This window comes from Dromiciops gliroides, chromosome 2 (assembly GCF_019393635.1).
Source record: "Dromiciops gliroides isolate mDroGli1 chromosome 2, mDroGli1.pri, whole genome shotgun sequence".
Taxonomy (NCBI): Eukaryota; Metazoa; Chordata; class Mammalia; order Microbiotheria; family Microbiotheriidae; genus Dromiciops; species Dromiciops gliroides.
Window position 1 is genome coordinate 664,724,585 of NC_057862.1, and position 17,816 is coordinate 664,742,400.

The following is a 17,816-nucleotide window of genomic DNA, read 5'->3' on the forward strand; positions in this document are numbered from 1 at the left end:
CTCCCTCGCTCTGCCTCCCTTTTTTCACCCTTCCTTCCTTATCCTCCTCCCCTCCTACTTTCCTGCACAGTCAAATACATTGTTCCTCCCAATTGGGTATGGATGCTATTCCCTCCATGAGCCCACTTCACTGAGATCAAGGTTCCTGAGCTAATTCTGTGTTCTAAATTTTTCTTCCTCCTTCCCTCCTCAACCCTCCCTGTGAGATCAAGCAATTCAATATGTCATACTGGTGCAGTAATGCAGAACATCTTCATCTTCCTTGAAAGTGTTTTGCTTTTTACTACTTTCTCCCCCAATCTGCCCTTTCCTCCTTCCCTTCTTCCCCCCTTCCCCTTTTCTCCCTCCCCTCCCTCAGGGCAAAAATATATTACTATACCTACTTGAGTATGTATGTTAGTCCTTCTTTGAGCCAATTCTGATGATAGTAAGGTTCACTCACTCCCCAACTCCTTCCCCCTCTTCTCTCCTCCATAAGCTTTTTTCTTGTTTCCTTCATGTGAAATACCTCTCCCCAGACCATCTCTCCCCTTCTCCCTCTCCCAGATTATTCCTCCTACACCTCAACCCTATTTTAATGATGTCATCATGGATTAGTTAGGTGGCGCAGTGAACAAAGCATCAGCCCTGGACCCAGGAGGCCCCAAGCCAATCCAGCCCCAGACATAAGACACCCCACCCTGTCTGCCCCACAAAGAAACAAAACATAAATGCATTACAGATATCATCCCTTCATATTCAGTTCAGACTTGTGCCTTCTGTGAATTCCTTACTGAGAAAGTTCTTATGAGTTCAAAGTATTATCTTCCCATGTAGGAATGTAAACAGTTTGATCTTCTAATATCCCTCATGAAGTCTTTTTCCTGTTTACCTTTTTATGTTTCTTCAGGGTCTTGTATTTGAAAGTCAAATTTTTTTTCTTTCTTTTTTTTTTTCTTTTTTTGGTGAGGCATTTGGGGTTAAGTGACTTGCCCAGGGTCACACAGCTAGTAAGTGTTAAGTGTCTGAGGCCAGATTTGAACTCAGGTCCTCCTGAATCCAGGGCTGGTGTGCTAACCACTGCGCCACCAGCTGCCCCTGAAAGTTAAGTTTTCTATTCAATTTAGGTCTTTTCATCACAAATGCCTGAAAGTCCTCTTTTTTTATTGAAATCCCACTTTTTCCTCTGAAAGAGTATACTCAGTTTTGCTGGGTACATGATTCTTGGCTGTAGTCCCAGTTCCTTTGCCCTCTGGAATATCATATTCCATGCCCTCCGGTCCTTTAATGTAGATGCTGCTGGATCCTGTTTTAGACTTATTGGAGCTCCACAGTATATGAATTCCTTTTTTCTAGCTGCTTGCAGTATTTTCTCCTTGACCTGGGAGTTCTGGAATTTGGCTATGATGTTCCTGGAGGTTTTCCTTTAGGGATCTCTTTCAGGAGGTGATCAGTGGATTCTTTAAATTTCTATTTTAGCTTCTGCTTCTAGAATATCAGTGCAATTTTCCCTCACAATCTCTTGGAAGATGGTGTCTAAGCTCTTATTTTGGTCATGGTTTTCAGGTATTGCAAGGATTTTCAAATTAGCTCTCCTGGATCTGTTTTCCAGGTCAGCTGCTTTTCCAAGGAGATATTTCATATCGCCCTCTATTTTTTTATTCAGTTGGATTTGCTTTACTGTGTCTTGATTTCTCATAAGGTCACTGGCTTCCATTTGTTCGATCCTAATTCTTAGGCAGTTATTTTCTTGAGAGAGCTTTTCTATTTCTTTTCTCATTTGGCTTTTCAAATTGTTGACTTTTTTCTCATGACTCTCCTGCATCACTCTCATTTCTCTTTCCATTCTTTCCTCTATCTCTCTAAATCTTCCTTCTATCTCTCCTATTTTCTCTTCAAAGTTCGTTTTGAAAGCTTCCAAGGCCTGAGACAAATTCATATTTTTCTTGGAAGCTTTGAATGTTGGAGCTTTGACCCTGTTATTATCTTCTTCTTCTAAGGGTGTATTGTGGTCTGCCTTTCCTGAAAAAAAGTTTTTGATGGTCTTCTGTTTTCTCTGCTTACTCATCTTGGCCGGCTATTTCTTGGCTTTTAACTCCTTCTTAAAGTGTAGTGCTGCTTTCAGGACACACTGTTCAAGCTATAGCGTGGCCCAGGGGGTGATTGGGCTTCTTCTTAGCCTGCCTGGCCTGTGAGTAACCATGGCTGCTTTCTCTTTGATCCGGGAAAAGAAGTCTGATTGAACTCTGATTCTCTATGGTTGGAAGCTTGGTGTGCCTGTGCCCCTTCCCCACTGGGCCACCACCACTCAATTCAGCCCACTGGTTCAGACCCAGGGCGCTTCTCCCCAACTCCAGCAGAGACTGCTAGTGCTGAAGACTCTGACGGGCACTGGAAGCACTTTCTGTTCCTGGCGGGGTCCAGACGGCTCGCTGAGCTGTTGTGCCTGATCAGTAGGTCATTGCAGTTCCCCTCTTTTGTTGAAAAATAGTCTCACTCTTTTCTTATGTGCGTTAGTCTGCTCTAGGTTTTTGTTTTGTTTTGTTTTTTTTACCGCATTATTTGGGAGTGAGTGGACGGGTTTATCTGGAGCTTATAGGAGTCACAGCCTCTCCTCCACCATCTTGGCTCCACCCCTTTTAAATTTTTGTTCATGTTTTTGAAGGACAAGCATTCCTAGTTAATTTTGGTTTTCAATTAATAAGCATTTATTTTCCTTTCATCCTGCCCCACCCATCAACTTAAAAGAAAAAAAGAAACAAAAGCCTCATCACAGCTATGTATAGTCAAGCAAAACAAATACCCACATTGTTCACATCTGAAATTTAATTTCTTGTGATGCATCTTGAACCCATTTCCTCTATGTCAAGAGATGGATAGCAGGCTTCATAATCAGTCTCTGGAGTTGTGGTTGGTCATTGTTCTCCAGTCTTTAAAAGTGTTGTCATTATTATAAATTGTTTTTCTGGTCTGCCCATTTCATGCTCTACCAGGGAGAGGTATAGGGCTTCCCAGGATTCCCTGCACCCATCTCTTTCACCATTTCTTGTGGCACAGTAATGTAGTATGACATATACCATAATTTTCTCAGCTTTTTCCTAATTTTTGGGCACCCCCTTAGATTCCTGTTCTTTGCCACTACAAAAAGAACTGACAAAAGTAATTTTGTATATATGGATTTTTTTCCTCTTTTTTGATCTTTTGGTAGTATAGGCCTAGTAGAGGCATTGATGGATCAAAGTCATTGTTTTTACTTGTATTTGTATTCCCAGCACTTCATGCATCCTGGCACATAGTAAACTCTTTTTTTTTTTTTTTTTGGCAGGGCTTGCCCAGGGTCACACAGCTAGTAAGTGTCAAGGGTCTGAGGCTGAATTTGAACTCAGGTCCTCCTGAATCCAGGGCCAGTGCTTTATCCACTGCGCCACCTAGCTGCCCCCAATAAACTCTTAATAAATGCTTGTTGAGGTATAATAATAATAATAGCTAACATTTATGTGACATTTTATGTGTGTTAACTTATTTGATCCTCACAATGATCCTGTGAGATAAGTGCTATTATTATTCATCTTATAGATGAGGAAACTGAGGTACAAGGATTCAAGTGACTTGCCTAAGGTCACCTAGCTAATAAATGTCTGAGGCAGATTTCAAACTCAAGTCTTCCTGATTTGAAGTCCTGTGTTTTATCCACTCAGCCAGATTTCTGGGAGTACAAGATGGAACATGTATGAGAGGAAAAGGTCTGAGACAAAGCAAAGGTTGCTAACAGTAGAAGGCATAGTGGAAGGGCAGAGCTCGATAGCACTCCAGGAATCTTGGTGTAAGAGAGTGTTGTTTCACTCGTGTCTGACTCTTCATGAGGCCATTGGGGGTTTTTTCTTGGCAGAGATACTAGAGTAGTTTGCCAGTTCCTTCTCCAGCTCATTTGACAGATGAAAAAACTGAGACAAATAAGGTGAAGTGACTTGCCCAGGGTCACACAGTGTGTCTGAAGCAGCATTTAAATCCAGATCGTCCTGGCTCCAGGGCCGGGGGCCCCCCCCCTCCCCCCGTGAGAAATTAGGAAGGTGGTTTTTCGCCTGGGCGGCCGTTTATATAAATATCACAAGGATTAGGGGAGGGGGAGGTGGGAATCTGCTAGACCTAAGATGGGGGTGTAAGACCATTTGAATGGAAGTCTGCCCTCAAAAATCTTGTGCTGATGAAGAGTGTTATTAGTTTGTTCTCTCTGGAACCCTGGGATGGAAGGGAGATTGGGTTGGGCATCTGGTGATCAGATCTTTGGGGGCCTGACTCATCTTTGCTTCATCACCAAATGGCTGAAGTTGGCCCACAGTCCAAAGGTTAGCTTTAGGTGGAGTAAGCCTTTAACTCTTGGACAGGCCTGGACTTAGGGGGCATCTGGCTCACCCCTCTCCTTTTACAGACCAACACTCCACGAAGGCCCCATTGAGGAATAGTCCAGCAATGTCAGGTGCTGAGGGCCCGCCCTTAGGCGGCAGCCATTGGAGACCTGGCAACAAGTCGGAGCTGGGCTTGGGCGAGCTGAACGAGGAGCTGAGGAGGATGCTTAGCCTGAGCCTAGGCCATAATGGGGAGCCTCCTGACAGAAAGGTGAACTGACACATGTGCCGAACAAAACAGTTTTGAACATGGACAAGATGGAATTTGCTTGATCTCATCCTGCGTATTTGTTTGCAGTTTTTTTTCTTTTCCCAGTGGAGTGAGGAGGTGGGAAGGAGAAAAAAAAATGCTTGATAATTGAAAAAATAATGTTTAATTAAAAAAAAGTAAATAGGGAAGTTGGGGCTAGGGAAGGATAATGAGTATGAGATGTACAGTAGGCAGGTAGAGACTGAGGACAGCAGGGAGATGAAAGCTAGATGAATGGATCTGCAGATTATCTGCCGAGATGACAATTGAACCAATAGGAACAGATGTAATCACCAAGTGAGATGTATAGAGGTAAAAGAGAGCGAGCCATTGGTATTGATGGATTATTGTTATGGATCAGAATTACTGTCTTTCACAGGTCTTTATAATGTTGCAGTTACTGTGTACATGCTGCTCACTTCACTTTTCATCAGTTCATATAAGTATTACCTGGTTTACCCCCTTCATCATTTCTTAGAGCACAGCAGTATTCCATTGTATTCATATGCCACAGATTCTTCAATTGTGCCCCAACGGTTGAGCATCCTTTTGTTCTTTAATTTTTTGCCCCCACCACAAAAACAGCTGCTGTAAATATTTTTGTACATATGGGTCCTTTTTCATTTTTCTTTTATCTCTTTGGGGGATAGACCTAGTTGTGCAAACCTGTCCTTTTTTAGGGTATCAGGAGAGAATAGAGAGTCTCTTACGAGAGATTCTACCACAGACCACATTCCCATAACTGACTGAAAAGGGTAAAAATTCATAATCATACTTTATTGTTTATTGACTATAAGAAATATTTGATTGACTAGAGGAAAATAGTGCCTTAAAGGCTCTCTTTAACAAGGAGTCACTCATATATAGGTAAAGGCATGATTTCTTAAAAGATGTGATGAGACACTGCTTATTAATAGCTACCAAGGAACCAGATAGGTGTTGGCTGCCTAGCACAGAGTCCAAATGGAAGAGAAATTCTGTCTAGACGGTAAGGTCCTTCATGCACTTCTTTTTGTAGATGACATTATATTAAGCCCTGGGACATTGCTAAGTAAAACCTGTGACCACTGATTGGAGTTTGGCCCGACTGTCCACACAGGAAAAGCCAGGCAGATGAAGAACAGCTGTTGTACAGACTGTGATAGACAGTCGCACGGGCAGTCTACAGTACTCCTTCATCAGTGTGTGTGTTGGCTGGTGTGTCCCTGGGGAAACTTACATTGGCTTGAATTACTCCTGAGTTTTTCCCTGAAACAACGGCCTTTTTGTTGTTGTTGTTGTTGTTGTTGCTTCAAGTTGTGGAACACCACAGCCTCCAAAGGTTAAAGTCTTTCTTGGGTCACCCAATAGGCAATGGAGAGACTCATCATGGGCATGGGTGGGCCACAACAGGTTATTAATAGAGAACTCTGTAGGGGAAGCAATGTTAAGGATATTATTAGAAAGACAAAGAGATGACGGAAAAAGGAATTAAGTTGGCCAAAAAGTGATAAGTAGAAACAAACAGCGAACTACCTGCATGCTCTATGAGTGGACCATGGAAAGTCAAGAAAGAGAGAGTTACACCCACATCAGTAAGATCACAGATCCGTTGAAATAGTAAATAAAATGTAAATTGCTTTAGTACGTTGTATATTATATTCAAGACTGATACCAAAAGAGAAAAACAATACAGCATTAATAAAATAAATGTACCAGCATTTAGCATCTCTGCCTTTATTAATCTGAAGTTGGCAGGGTTGTTTTGAGGACACGGGAGAAGTTTGTGATTTCTTTGACCAATTTGGTCCAGATGGCTGATTTTTGTAGCCAGTCGTTCCTAACTTATATTAGCTCTAGAATATCTGTTTTGGTTGTGTATGTGCATATGATTGTTTTTCTGTTCCAAATGAGAGAATCTCTTGTCTAGTTTCTGTTTCCTTTTTGGTTTAGACCATAGAGAACATTTCCCCTTTGTCCCAAACTCAATGATGGGTTTGTAGACATGCTCATTATGTTAATGTTTCTTTAGTGGTTTAAGTCAGCTAACAGCAGAGTGTATTGGGACACAACTATTTATAGGAGTTTTTTAGTTTGGCTGAATTACATTATAGTAGAATTTAAATGAAGGACAGTCTGGATAAGGAAACGCAAACTTGGGCTTCTGGTATTTTTCTGACACATCTACAAAAGTATTTGAGTCAGATGTTTAGATAGGGCCTTTCCTTCTTTTTTTCTATTGCTCGGCTTACCAAGAGACCAAACCTATGTTCTCTCTTTTACAGATGAGGAAACTGAGGCACTGAGTGATTAAATGATTTGCCCCTGATGACACAGCTAGTAAGTAATAATAATAAAACCATTAGCTAGCATTTATATAGCACTTTAAGTTTCGCAAAGTGCTGTATACATCTCATTTTTACCTGACTATCTGAGACAGAATTTGGATGTGGGTCTCCAGAGTCATTCTTGGACAATTTTCAAATGCTATGAAGCTAAGAGGCTAAGCTAAAAGATTGCATCCCAGAGTGGGATCTTTAAAGAACGTGACAGGCTGAAAGCACTGGCCTGAATCTAATAAGATAGAAGTCACTAAGAATTAATATAAGTTCATAAACTTGGGTTCAGAAAATCAGCCTTGGAAGTATATGGTATGAGTGACATGGACAAAAAAGTTTGCCTGAAAACCAGATTTGTGGGATTTTAACTATCAAATGCTCAGCTAGATCTCTGAGCTCATCAGTATCTGTGTTGTCTTGGTCAATGCAAATCACAACCTGTCTGCTCCTCTTGGTGACTTGTCTGTCATAGAGAGCCCAGCCAAAGGACTGGAAACGTGTCTCAGTTTCTCTTCACATCACATGGAGCCCAGTCCACCTTCTTTTTTGATCATCTTCTGATGACATCCTTGACTCAGGTTTCCTTCTTAGTTTTTTGTTTGTAATATCTCACAGTGTATTTCTGTCCACTATATACCTTTCTGTTGCCCTCTTGAGTGGTCCTCATATTTAATTCTTCAGGGACTATATTGTTGTTCCGTGACTCCAGCCATTTAAAGAAATGCTGGCGCTCTTGTTGCTGTTTGCACTCTTAGTAGTAGAAATGATGGGCCTCTCTTTCATGGAGAAGGTTGCAGTCATTAAAGGAACTTTATAATTTCTGCATTTCTTACAGCACAATAGGATTCCATTACATTCATATACCACAGCTTGTACAGCATCCCTTTGATGGGCAGCCCTTTGATTTCCAATTTTTTGCCACCACAAAGAGAGCTTCTATAAATATTTTTGTACATGTGGGTCCTTTTCCCTTTTTTATGATCTCTTTGGGATACAGACCTAGCAGTGGTATTACTAGGTCAAAGGGTATGCACAGTTTTATAGCCCTTTGGACATAAGGAACTTTGTAATTTCTTAAAGGCAATACAGTTAGCTCTCTTTCTCCAGTTCAGTTCAATGCATTCACCATTTACAGTGTTTATCCAAGATATTTAGCCCAATGAATGAATAGGTTGTCCATCTAATTATATACCATGATTTGGACAATAAGCATTCTTCTTACAGTTTTTTTCTTTATGTATATGGTTAAACCAAACTCTTTTAAATGGCTCTGGTGAATAGAGCAAGAGTTAAGTAGCATAGTAGAACTTGCTTTTTGTTTTTAAATTTTGATTTTTTAAAAAAAATTACTTTATTTTATTTTTTTGCAGGGCAATGAGGGTTAAGTGACTTGCCCAGGGTCACACAGCTAGTAGGTGTCAAGTGTCTGAGGCCGGATTTGAACTCAGGTCCTCCTGAATGCAGAGCTGGTGCTTTAACCACTGCAGCACCTTGCTGCCCCCTAAATTTTATTTTCAATTTCATATTCTCTCTCTTCCTTTACTTCATCTCCTACTCATTGAGAAGGCAGGAAGTACAATACTTATTATACATATGAAGTCATACAGAAGATTTCCACATTAGGCATATTACAAAAAAAAAAAAACCAAAAACAAAGAAAGGGAAAATTATGCTTTGATCTGCACTTGGGATTCACCAGCTTTCTATCTGGCGAGTGGCTGGCATTTTTTTTCATGAGTCCTTTGGAATTGTGGTGGATCATTGTCTGATGAGAGTTATTAAGTCTTTCCTATCTTTATATTGTTGCTGTTACCGGGTAAATTGTTCTGCTTCTGCTCACTTCAATTTATATCAGTTCATATGAGTCTTCCCATGTTTTTCTGAAACCACCCCCTTCATCATTTCTTATAGCACAGTAGTCTTCTATCACAATCCTATGCCATAACTTGTTTAGTCATTCCCCACTTGCTAGGCATCCCCATAATTTTTGCCACCATTGCTAAAAGAACAGCTCCTAATATTTTTTAAAAAATATCTTTGGGATACAAACCTAATGGTATGGCTGTGTACATAATTTTATAGCTTTTGGGGCATAGTTTCAGATTATTCTCCATAATGGTTGTGCCAGTTCAGAACTCCAGCAACAGTGCATGAGTGTCCTTTAGTATTTTCCATTTTCCTCTTCTGTCATGTTTGCCAATCTGATAGGTATAAGGTGGTACTTAGAATTGTTTTAATTTGCATTTGTCAAATTAATAGTGATTTAGAGCATTTTTATGTGACTGTTAATAGTTTTGATTTCCTCCTCAGAAAACTATTCATGTCTCTTAACCATTTAACATTGGGGTATGGTTCCTATTAAAAATTTGACTCAGTTCCTTATATAATTGAGAAATGAGACCTTTATCTGAGAAACGTGCTGCAAAGATTTCTGCCACCTCCTTCTCCTGCTTTCCTTTTTTTTTTTTTTTAAGTGAAGCAATTGGGGTTAAGTGACTTGTTCAGGGTGACACAGCTAGTAAGTGTTAAGTGTCTGAGGCTGGTTTTGAACTCAGGTACTCCTGACTCCAGGGCCGGTGCTCTATTCACTGTGCCACCTAGCTGCCCCATTCCTGCTTTCCTTCTAATATTGGCTGCATTGGTTTTATTTATGAAAAAAAAAGTCAATTTTATGTAATCCAAATTATCCATTTTATCTCCCATGAACCCCTCTATTCTTGTTTGGGCATGAACTCTTCCACTGTCCATAGATCTGATGGATAATTTCTTCCGTGCTCCACTAATTTGTTTATGATAGTACCCTTCATGTCTAGATCAAGTACTGATTTTAACTTTATCTTGATATGTGGTGTGAGATGTTGGTCTCTGTGTAGTTTCTGCCAGACTACTTTCCAGTTGTCCCAGCAGTTTTTGTCGAATAGTGAGTTCTTGGGCCTATTAGCTGGGATCTTTGGGTTTATGAAACACTAGGCTACTGTGTTCATTTGCTTCTGTATATTGGGTACTTAGTCTGATCTATTGATCAGCCACTATATTTTTTATCCAGTACCAAATTGTTTTGATTATAGCTTTATAGTATAGTTTGAGATCAGGTCCTCCTAAGCCCCCTTTCCTGTTTTCCATTGGTTCTCTTGATATTCTTTTGTTCCTCAAGGTGAATTTTGTTCTTTTTTCTAGCTCTAAATAGTAATTCTTTGGTAGTTTGATTGGTATGACACTGAATACGTAAATTAAGTAGTATTGTCATTTTTATTATATTAGCATGGCCTACCCTTGAGCAATTAATATTTCTCCAGTTATCATTATTTGTGTGAAGAGTGTTTTGTAATTGTGTTCATATAGTTCCTGTGTGTGTCTTGGCAGATATTCTATATTGTCTGCAGCTATTTTAAATGGAATTTCTTTTTCTCTCTCTTTCTGCTGTGTTTTGTTGGTAATATGTAGAAATGGTGTTGATTTGTATGGATTCACTTTATGTCCTGAAACTTTGCTAAAGTCACTGTTTTGACTAGTTTTTAGTTGAATGTATAGGGTGCTGAAACCATATCATGTGGAAAGAGTGATAGTTTTGTTTCCTTGTTGCCTATTTTTATTCCGTCAGTTTCTTTTTCTTGTCTTATTACTATAGCTAGCAATTCTAGTACAGTATTGAATAATAATGGTGATAATGGATATCATTGCCTCACCCCGATCTTATTGTGAAGGCTTATAGTTTATTTCCATTACAGATGTTTGCTCTTGGCTTTAGATAGATATTTACATATAACGTATATGTAATATATACATATATACACACATACATATTTTATACATACATACATACACACATATATATATGGGTGGGTTTTTGTTTCTGTTTTTGTTTTTTGTTTTGTTTTGCGGGGCAATGGGGTCAAGTGACTTGCCCAGGGTCACACAGCTAGTAAGTGTCAAGTGTCTGAGGCCGGATTTGAACTCAGGAACTCCTGAATCCAGGGCCGGTGCTTTATCCACTGTGCCACCTAGCCACCCCCATATATGTTTTTAAAAGCTCCACTTAGTCCTATTCTTTCTAGTGTTTTTAAATAGGGATGGGTGTTGTATTTTGTCAAAACCTTTTTCTACATCTGTTGATAAAATATTATAATCTTTGTTGTTTTTGTTATTGATATACTCAGGCTTACAATTTTCCTAATATCGAACCAGCCCTGCATTTCTGATATGAATACAACCTGTTCAGAGTGTATGATCTTTGTGATATATTGTTGTAATCTTCTTTTATTTAAATTTTTGCATTGATATTCATAAGGGAAATCGGCCTGTAATTTTCTTTCTTTTTGTTCTCTTTGGTTTAGGTAGCAAAACCATATTTGTGTCATAGAAGGAATTTCTTAGGACTCCTTTACCCAGTTTTATAAACAGTTTATATCACAATTGAGTTAATTGTTCTTTAAATGTTTGGTAGAATTTGCTTATAAATCCTTCTGGTCCTGGGTTGGGTTTTTTTTTCCCTTAAGGAGCTCATTTATCACTTGTTCAATTTTTTCCCCCTAAAATAGGGTTATTTAAATATTCTCTTTCCTCTTGTGTTAATCTGGGAAATTTTTATTTTTGTTAATATCCATTTCATTAAGATTGCCAGTTCAATACTCTGACTTTTAAGAGTTGTTTATGTGGGGTTTATTTTATTTCTTCAGGTTTTTTTCAGACTTATTTATTGAGTCTATCCCAGAAGCTGTGATCTACAGTGGTGGGTGTAGTGGCCACACCAATTAAATCACAGGCTATTGACGTTTTGAAGTACAAATTTTTAAGGATCAATTTCCCCCATCTTTTCTAAATAACTATGAAAGGATGTCCTTTTACATTTAATGATAGATCTTCAGTTCTATGTGTCTTTTTCTCTTATCTCCTCTTTTATCCAAATCTTCCTTCTCTTGCTTCTATCAACAGACTTATGTAAAATCTGCTAGGACTCTATAATCAGTAGATTGTTCTTTATTTACCTAAATATTTTCCTTCATTTTTTCTTTTCCTTTTTTCTTGTTCTAATGAATAATTTTTTATATTTATGATCTATTCCCTCCTCTCTTTTTATCAATACAGACTATTATGTTAATATCAATATATTTTTATGTCATAATAACAATCTGTAAATCTTTTTATTTTCAAAGGATTTTTAAATGTAGTGGGCAGAGAGCGATTTTGCTTCTCAATCCTTTTTGTGAAGAAACTGAGATAGGAGTATACTTTAAAGTAGTGGTCTGTAAAATGGTGGCCTGCCCCAAAGGAGTGTTTGAGGATAAAAACCTAGCTGAATCCATCGTGGGCTTTGTCTCCAGCACCGCCACACCTCCCCTGAACCCACCGCCTTCCCCATTCCACCACCTTTCTCCCCTTTCCCATTTTCCTTCTTTCTGAGTTGGGCATGTGTCCCTTGGCACTTAGATTTCAGCTACCTGCTCACCCTCAGTTGCCATCCAGCATATTCAGGCTTTCCCCTTTCCCCACATGGTTTTGGCAAGGCCCCTAAGAATCTGGCTCCACACTCTAGTTAGTAACTTGTCAAAGCCTCAACCCTTCCCGCTCCCCCTTTTTTGGGGCGGGGGAAAGACAGTGCATCTTACCACATGAACAGACCTAGATAGTTACGATCAGTGTCACAGATCTCATTATGTCGTCTTTTATCCCAAACCCATCCTTTTTACTACCATAGACACCCCGTATTTTATCAATGCTCACAACTTCTTCTCTTCATTTCCTTTCCTCTCCCTCGCTTCTAAACTTGGCAGTCTGGTTCCCAGCATCATCATTTGGCTACAACTGCTCTCCTTGTAGTTACCAAAAGTCTTTTACTTACCATAGTCAGTGGCCTTTTTCTTAGTCTCCAGCCTTCTTGGCCTCTCTGCACCCTCTGGCATGGTCACCTTCTCCTTGGGTTTGCATGACATTTTTCTCTCCTGATTCTCCTCAGTGCAGAAAGAGAGGAAAGTGCTCCCTAGGAGAGATGCTGTCACGCAGGAACAGCATCCATGAAGAAGACAGCTACTCCTACCCCCACTGTCCCTGGAAGGGGCTCTGGGACGCAGCCAGCAGGGAACTCTGATCCAGGAAGCGACTTTGGCTTTCCATTAGTGTGGTTAAGAGTCCCTTGGCAGAGTGTACTGTGGCACTCACGGCGAAAACATTTTCCCCTTCCAGCTGTCCTTCGAGTGGCGGGCTCCTTGCAGAAGAGCACAGAAGTGATGAGGGCCATGCAAAGCCTGGTCAAGATCCCAGAGATCCAGGCAACCATGAGGGACCTGTCCAAAGAGATGATGAAGGTGAGCGGCTTGGTTACCGAACCTCGGGGTGACCCTCCACACTGGAGACTGCAGGGAAAGTTCCAGACGAATTCCAAGGGAAGGCCTGGAATTAGGTCCTTGAAGAGTGCCAGGGCGCACCCAGGTGTATGGTTTATGTAAAGGTGAAGCTTGAGTCATGGGGTCATGAACTTAGACCCAAGTGGAATCTTAGGGGCCGGTCAGCCTAGCGCTTCTCAGACGTTTTTCCTTCTGGTACAGTATTTATTGTGAAAATTGCAGCTCCTCCTCCTTCTCTGCTTCCACCACCACCTCCTGACTTCCTTCTTTGTTTGCTTGGTGGCTGCCCAACACCATTCTGGGAAGAAGAGTCAGCCCCTGAAGCTGGGCAGCGTGGAGGTTTCAGAGATTTATAGGTAGTTTTGAGATACACCTTGGGAAGGCAGCCTGCCACAGTGTGCCTTAAGAGAGCCGCTGATCTCCACTCCAACCTTCCCTTCATTTTACACACAAGGAAACTGGGAGACCAGGGAGGTGAGTTAGGGTTTGAACCCAGGCCCAAAGACTTCAAATCCAGTCTCCTTTCGAGAGCACGATTCTAGTGCTCAGTCACTCTCTTTCTTTTTTACGTTTCTGGTTCCTTCCTGAGAGTTATGGGGAAAGGGCCAAGTCTGAGATGAACTGAAGGGCCACCATTAGGCCAGGGGCTGAGCTTGGTGTTAAAATATAAATATGTGGTCTTAAATTCTATAATGTATGAGAAAATCATTGGAAGTCTGTTATTTTAAATGGTTCTGTTCAGACATATTGAAAATGCTTTTTCTTCTTTGAACTTAAATACAAAAAAGGACTTGAAAACAATTTTAGAAAAAATAAAGATATAAGTCTGAGGTGATTAATAAATGGGAATAGGAAGGAATTTACATCTTTTTAAGTTGTAATTGGCACTCTTACAAAAATTGACCTTGTATTTGGGCATAATGACCTCATCAAAAAATGAGAAAAAAGTAGAAATACTAATCTCACTGTTTACTGATTACAGTGCAATAAAAACACGCTCATTAAAGGGCTTTAGGTTAAAGAATTAAAATGTGGAGACTAAATAACTTATTTCTCAAGAACTGCTAGGTTCAAAGAACAAATTAGATAAATAATTTGAAATTTTCATCAAAGAAACATCAAGAGAAACAACATATCAAAATTTATGGGATGCAGTTAAATCAGTTCTCAGCTGACATTTTATAACTCTGAATGCTATCATCAACAAAAGAAAGAACAAATCAATGGATTAGGTACACAGCTTTAAAAAAACAAAAAGTGAACAAAAAATCAAAACCTCCCAACTAAGCACTGAAGGAGGAATTCTGAAAATTATTGAAGAGATTAAAAAAATTTAAAGCAATTTCCTGAATTCATAAATAAAAGTAGGAGCTGATTTTGGGTAGGGAAAAAACCCCTTTAAAAATACATAAAATAGAGGGGCAGCTAGGTGGCGAAGTGGATAGAGCACTGGCCCTGGAGTCAGGAGGACCTGAGTTCAAATCTGGCCTCAGACACTTAACACTTACTAGCTGTGTGACCCTGGGCAAGTCACTTAACCCCAGTTGCCTCACTTAAAAAAAAATACCATAAAATAGAGGGCAGCTAGGTAGCACAGTGGATAAAGCATTGGCCTTGGATTCAGGAGGACCTGAGTTCAAATCCAGCCTCAGACACTTGACACTTACTAGCTGTGTGACCCTGGGCAAGTCATTTAACCCTCATTGCCCTGCAAAAAAACCAAAAAACCAAACCAAACAAAAAAATACACAAAATAGCTAATGTGATTTTTATAAAGAGAGTAGGAAACTAGATTGGTCATATCAAAGATGAAAAAGAACTCAGAACAATTGAAGAGGAAATAAAGGAAAATGTTAGAAACTATTTTGCTGATAAAATATGATCACAAAACTATTAGCTTAGAGGAAACAAATGAAAATATAAAATATCCAGATCAACAAAAGAATAGACTTTTCAATAACCTGGGGCGGGGGGGGGGGCAGTGAACTAGTCATAAATGAGCTCCCAAAGAAAACATCCTAAGACCAGATGGGTTTACAAGTGAGGGTGAGAGAACGTGCCATTGTCACGTGACCTTTCTGCAGTGATCACATGTCCATATGTGTTTGTTAGACACCTACTGTGTGCCAGGCACTGTGGTCAGGGCTGGGGACTCAGAAGGCAAACACGAGTCCTTGGTCTGATGGAGGAGACGACCACGTCCAAACGAGCTTTGTGCAGGATGAACTGGGGATAATGAAGGATGGCAATAGCACTAGGAGAGACTGGGCACGGCTTCCTGGAGGTGGGGGCTTAGTTGGCCTTCCAGTAAGCCAGAGAAGATGCCCAGGTTTGGCAGAGGTGTGTGTGGGGTGGGGAGGGGCTTAGCCAAGGAGGCCACCAGATGGAAGACTGTGTGGTGGGGAGTGAGGTAGAAGACTGGAAAGGGGAAGAGCTGAGTTATGAAGGACTTTGAACATCCAACAGGATTTTTATTTGGTCCTGGAGTTTATTTGGAGGGCGGTGACATGGTCAGAGCAACACTTCAGAAAAATCACTTTAGTGGCAGAATGGAGGGTGGACTGGAGCGGAGCGAGGCATAGGCAGCTATTGCAATAGTCCAGCTGTGAGGCGATGAGGGCCCGCACCAGGGGCTGGCTCATGTCAGAGGAAAGGTCAGATGTTTTGGAGGTGAGATCAACAAGCCTTGGCATCTGTTGGGGAAGGGGGAAGAGATGAGGAGTCAAGGATGACACCTAGCTTATGAGCCTGGAGGGCTGGGAGGGTTGTGGTACCCTTGACAACAGGGAAGTTTGGAAGAGCAGATGGTGTAGGAAGGAGGAGAGGAGTTCTGGTTTGGACGTGTTGAGTTTCAGTTGTCTATTGAACATCCATTGTCCAGTGTCTGATGTCCAAAAGGCAGTTGGAAACATGAGAGATTGGGGCTGGAAAAGTAGATTTGAGATGCTTGTTAAATCCATGAGAGCTGATGAGATCACCCAAGAGAAGAGGAAAGAGGGCCTGGGGATGGAGTCTTGGGGGAGACAGAGCTCACAAAGGATGACATCCTTGTCATCACTGATTACAGTCTGTCCAGTAGTATCCCATCCCTAACTGATAGGTGCTCCCCAACCCCTCAGATTGCCATTCTTTGCCACATCAAAAAGAGCCGTCAATGTTTTTGTACATCCTTAGGGCTGATCCCTCCCTTAATCTGCCCTCCCTCCAATTCTCCTTCCCTTTCTCCCCCTTTCTTCCTGTTTACCTGTTGAATAAAATGTATTTGTGTCAGGGGTGTGTGTGTGTGTGTGTGTGTGTGTGTGTGTGTGTGTGTGTGTGTGTGTGTGTGACTACTCCAGATGAGTGTGAGGTTCAGATATCTTCTGCTCCTTCTCCTCCTCCCTCCTTGTCTGGACAGACATCTCCTTGTACACATGGATTATGAAATCATTGTCTGTAGCCTTTCTTTCCCTTCTTTTTCTTATCTCCAGAGATCATGAAGGCCTAACAGAACCACTTGTCTACAATTAGACTCCCTTTCTGAACCCTGTGGATGACAGCATTTCCAGTGGACACTTGTATCATCTCCCCTATTTGAATGAAAGCAGCTTATCCTTGTTTAGGCCCTTGTCATTGTTCCCTTATGTTTCTCTTTTAATGTTTCTTTTCACTCCTGTGTCTAAAGTTCACAGTTTCTGCACAGCTCTGGTCTTTTCATCGGGAGTACTTGAAAGACTTCTATTTTATGAAAAATCCATTTTTTCCTCTGTAGGATTATGCTCAGTTTTTCCGATGAGTGCATCTTTTGCCTTCCGGACTGTCGCATTCAAGCTCTCTCTTCCCTGATCATGGTGGCTTCTGTCTGGGGCTCCTTGGTACTCAAATCCTCCTTTTGGCTGCTTGTGGTGTTTTGACTTTGACCGGAAAGCTCCAGACTTGGGCTATGATGCTGTTACTAAGGAGCTTTCATTTTAGGAGGTGGCTGGTGGATCCCTTCTATTTCCACTGAGCCCTCTGCCTCTAACTGATCTGGGCTTCCTTTAAGGCTTACCTAAAAGCCCACCTTAACCCAAAGCCCGTAAATGCCAGTTCCTTCCCTCTGTTGATTCTCTCCAGTGGGTCTTATAGCCCTCTTGTTTGTAGAGTCGTTTGCATGTTGTCTGCCTTGTTGGGCAGGGATGGTCTCTTGTATTTTCTTGTCTCCAGTATCCAAGCAGTAAGGACCAGACTGGGCATGTACACCCACTTTTAAATAGCTGATGTCTAGGCTTCATTTTTATCCTGGGCATTCAGGCACTCTACCGGTGATTTAAAAAAAATTTTTTTTCATTCTATTTTCCAGGTTTTTTGTTTTTGCTGAGGTAACCTTACATCTTCTTCATCTTTTTCCTCTTTCTCTGTCTTAACTTTGTTTTAATATTTCTTGTTTTCACTTGGAGTCATTGGCTTCTCTTTGGTTCCCATTCTAATTTTCAAGGAGTTTGTTGCTTGGATAAGGTTTTGTGTGCTAAACTGTTAATTTCCTCTGTAGCTTTCTTTTCTT

General features: G+C 40.8%; 1 protein-coding gene across 2 annotated transcripts in view; it reads left to right on the forward strand.

Moving 5' to 3' along the window:
• The window catches only part of CHMP3 (charged multivesicular body protein 3), a 45,590-nt gene that overhangs the window by 25,912 nt on the left and 1,862 nt on the right, over positions 1–17,816 (forward strand). For both annotated transcript variants that reach the window (XM_043983036.1, XM_043983037.1), the window contains one exon: positions 13,134–13,255. In XM_043983036.1, the coding sequence (XP_043838971.1) occupies positions 13,134–13,255 (122 nt within the window). The remainder of the gene's footprint in view (positions 1–13,133; positions 13,256–17,816) is intronic.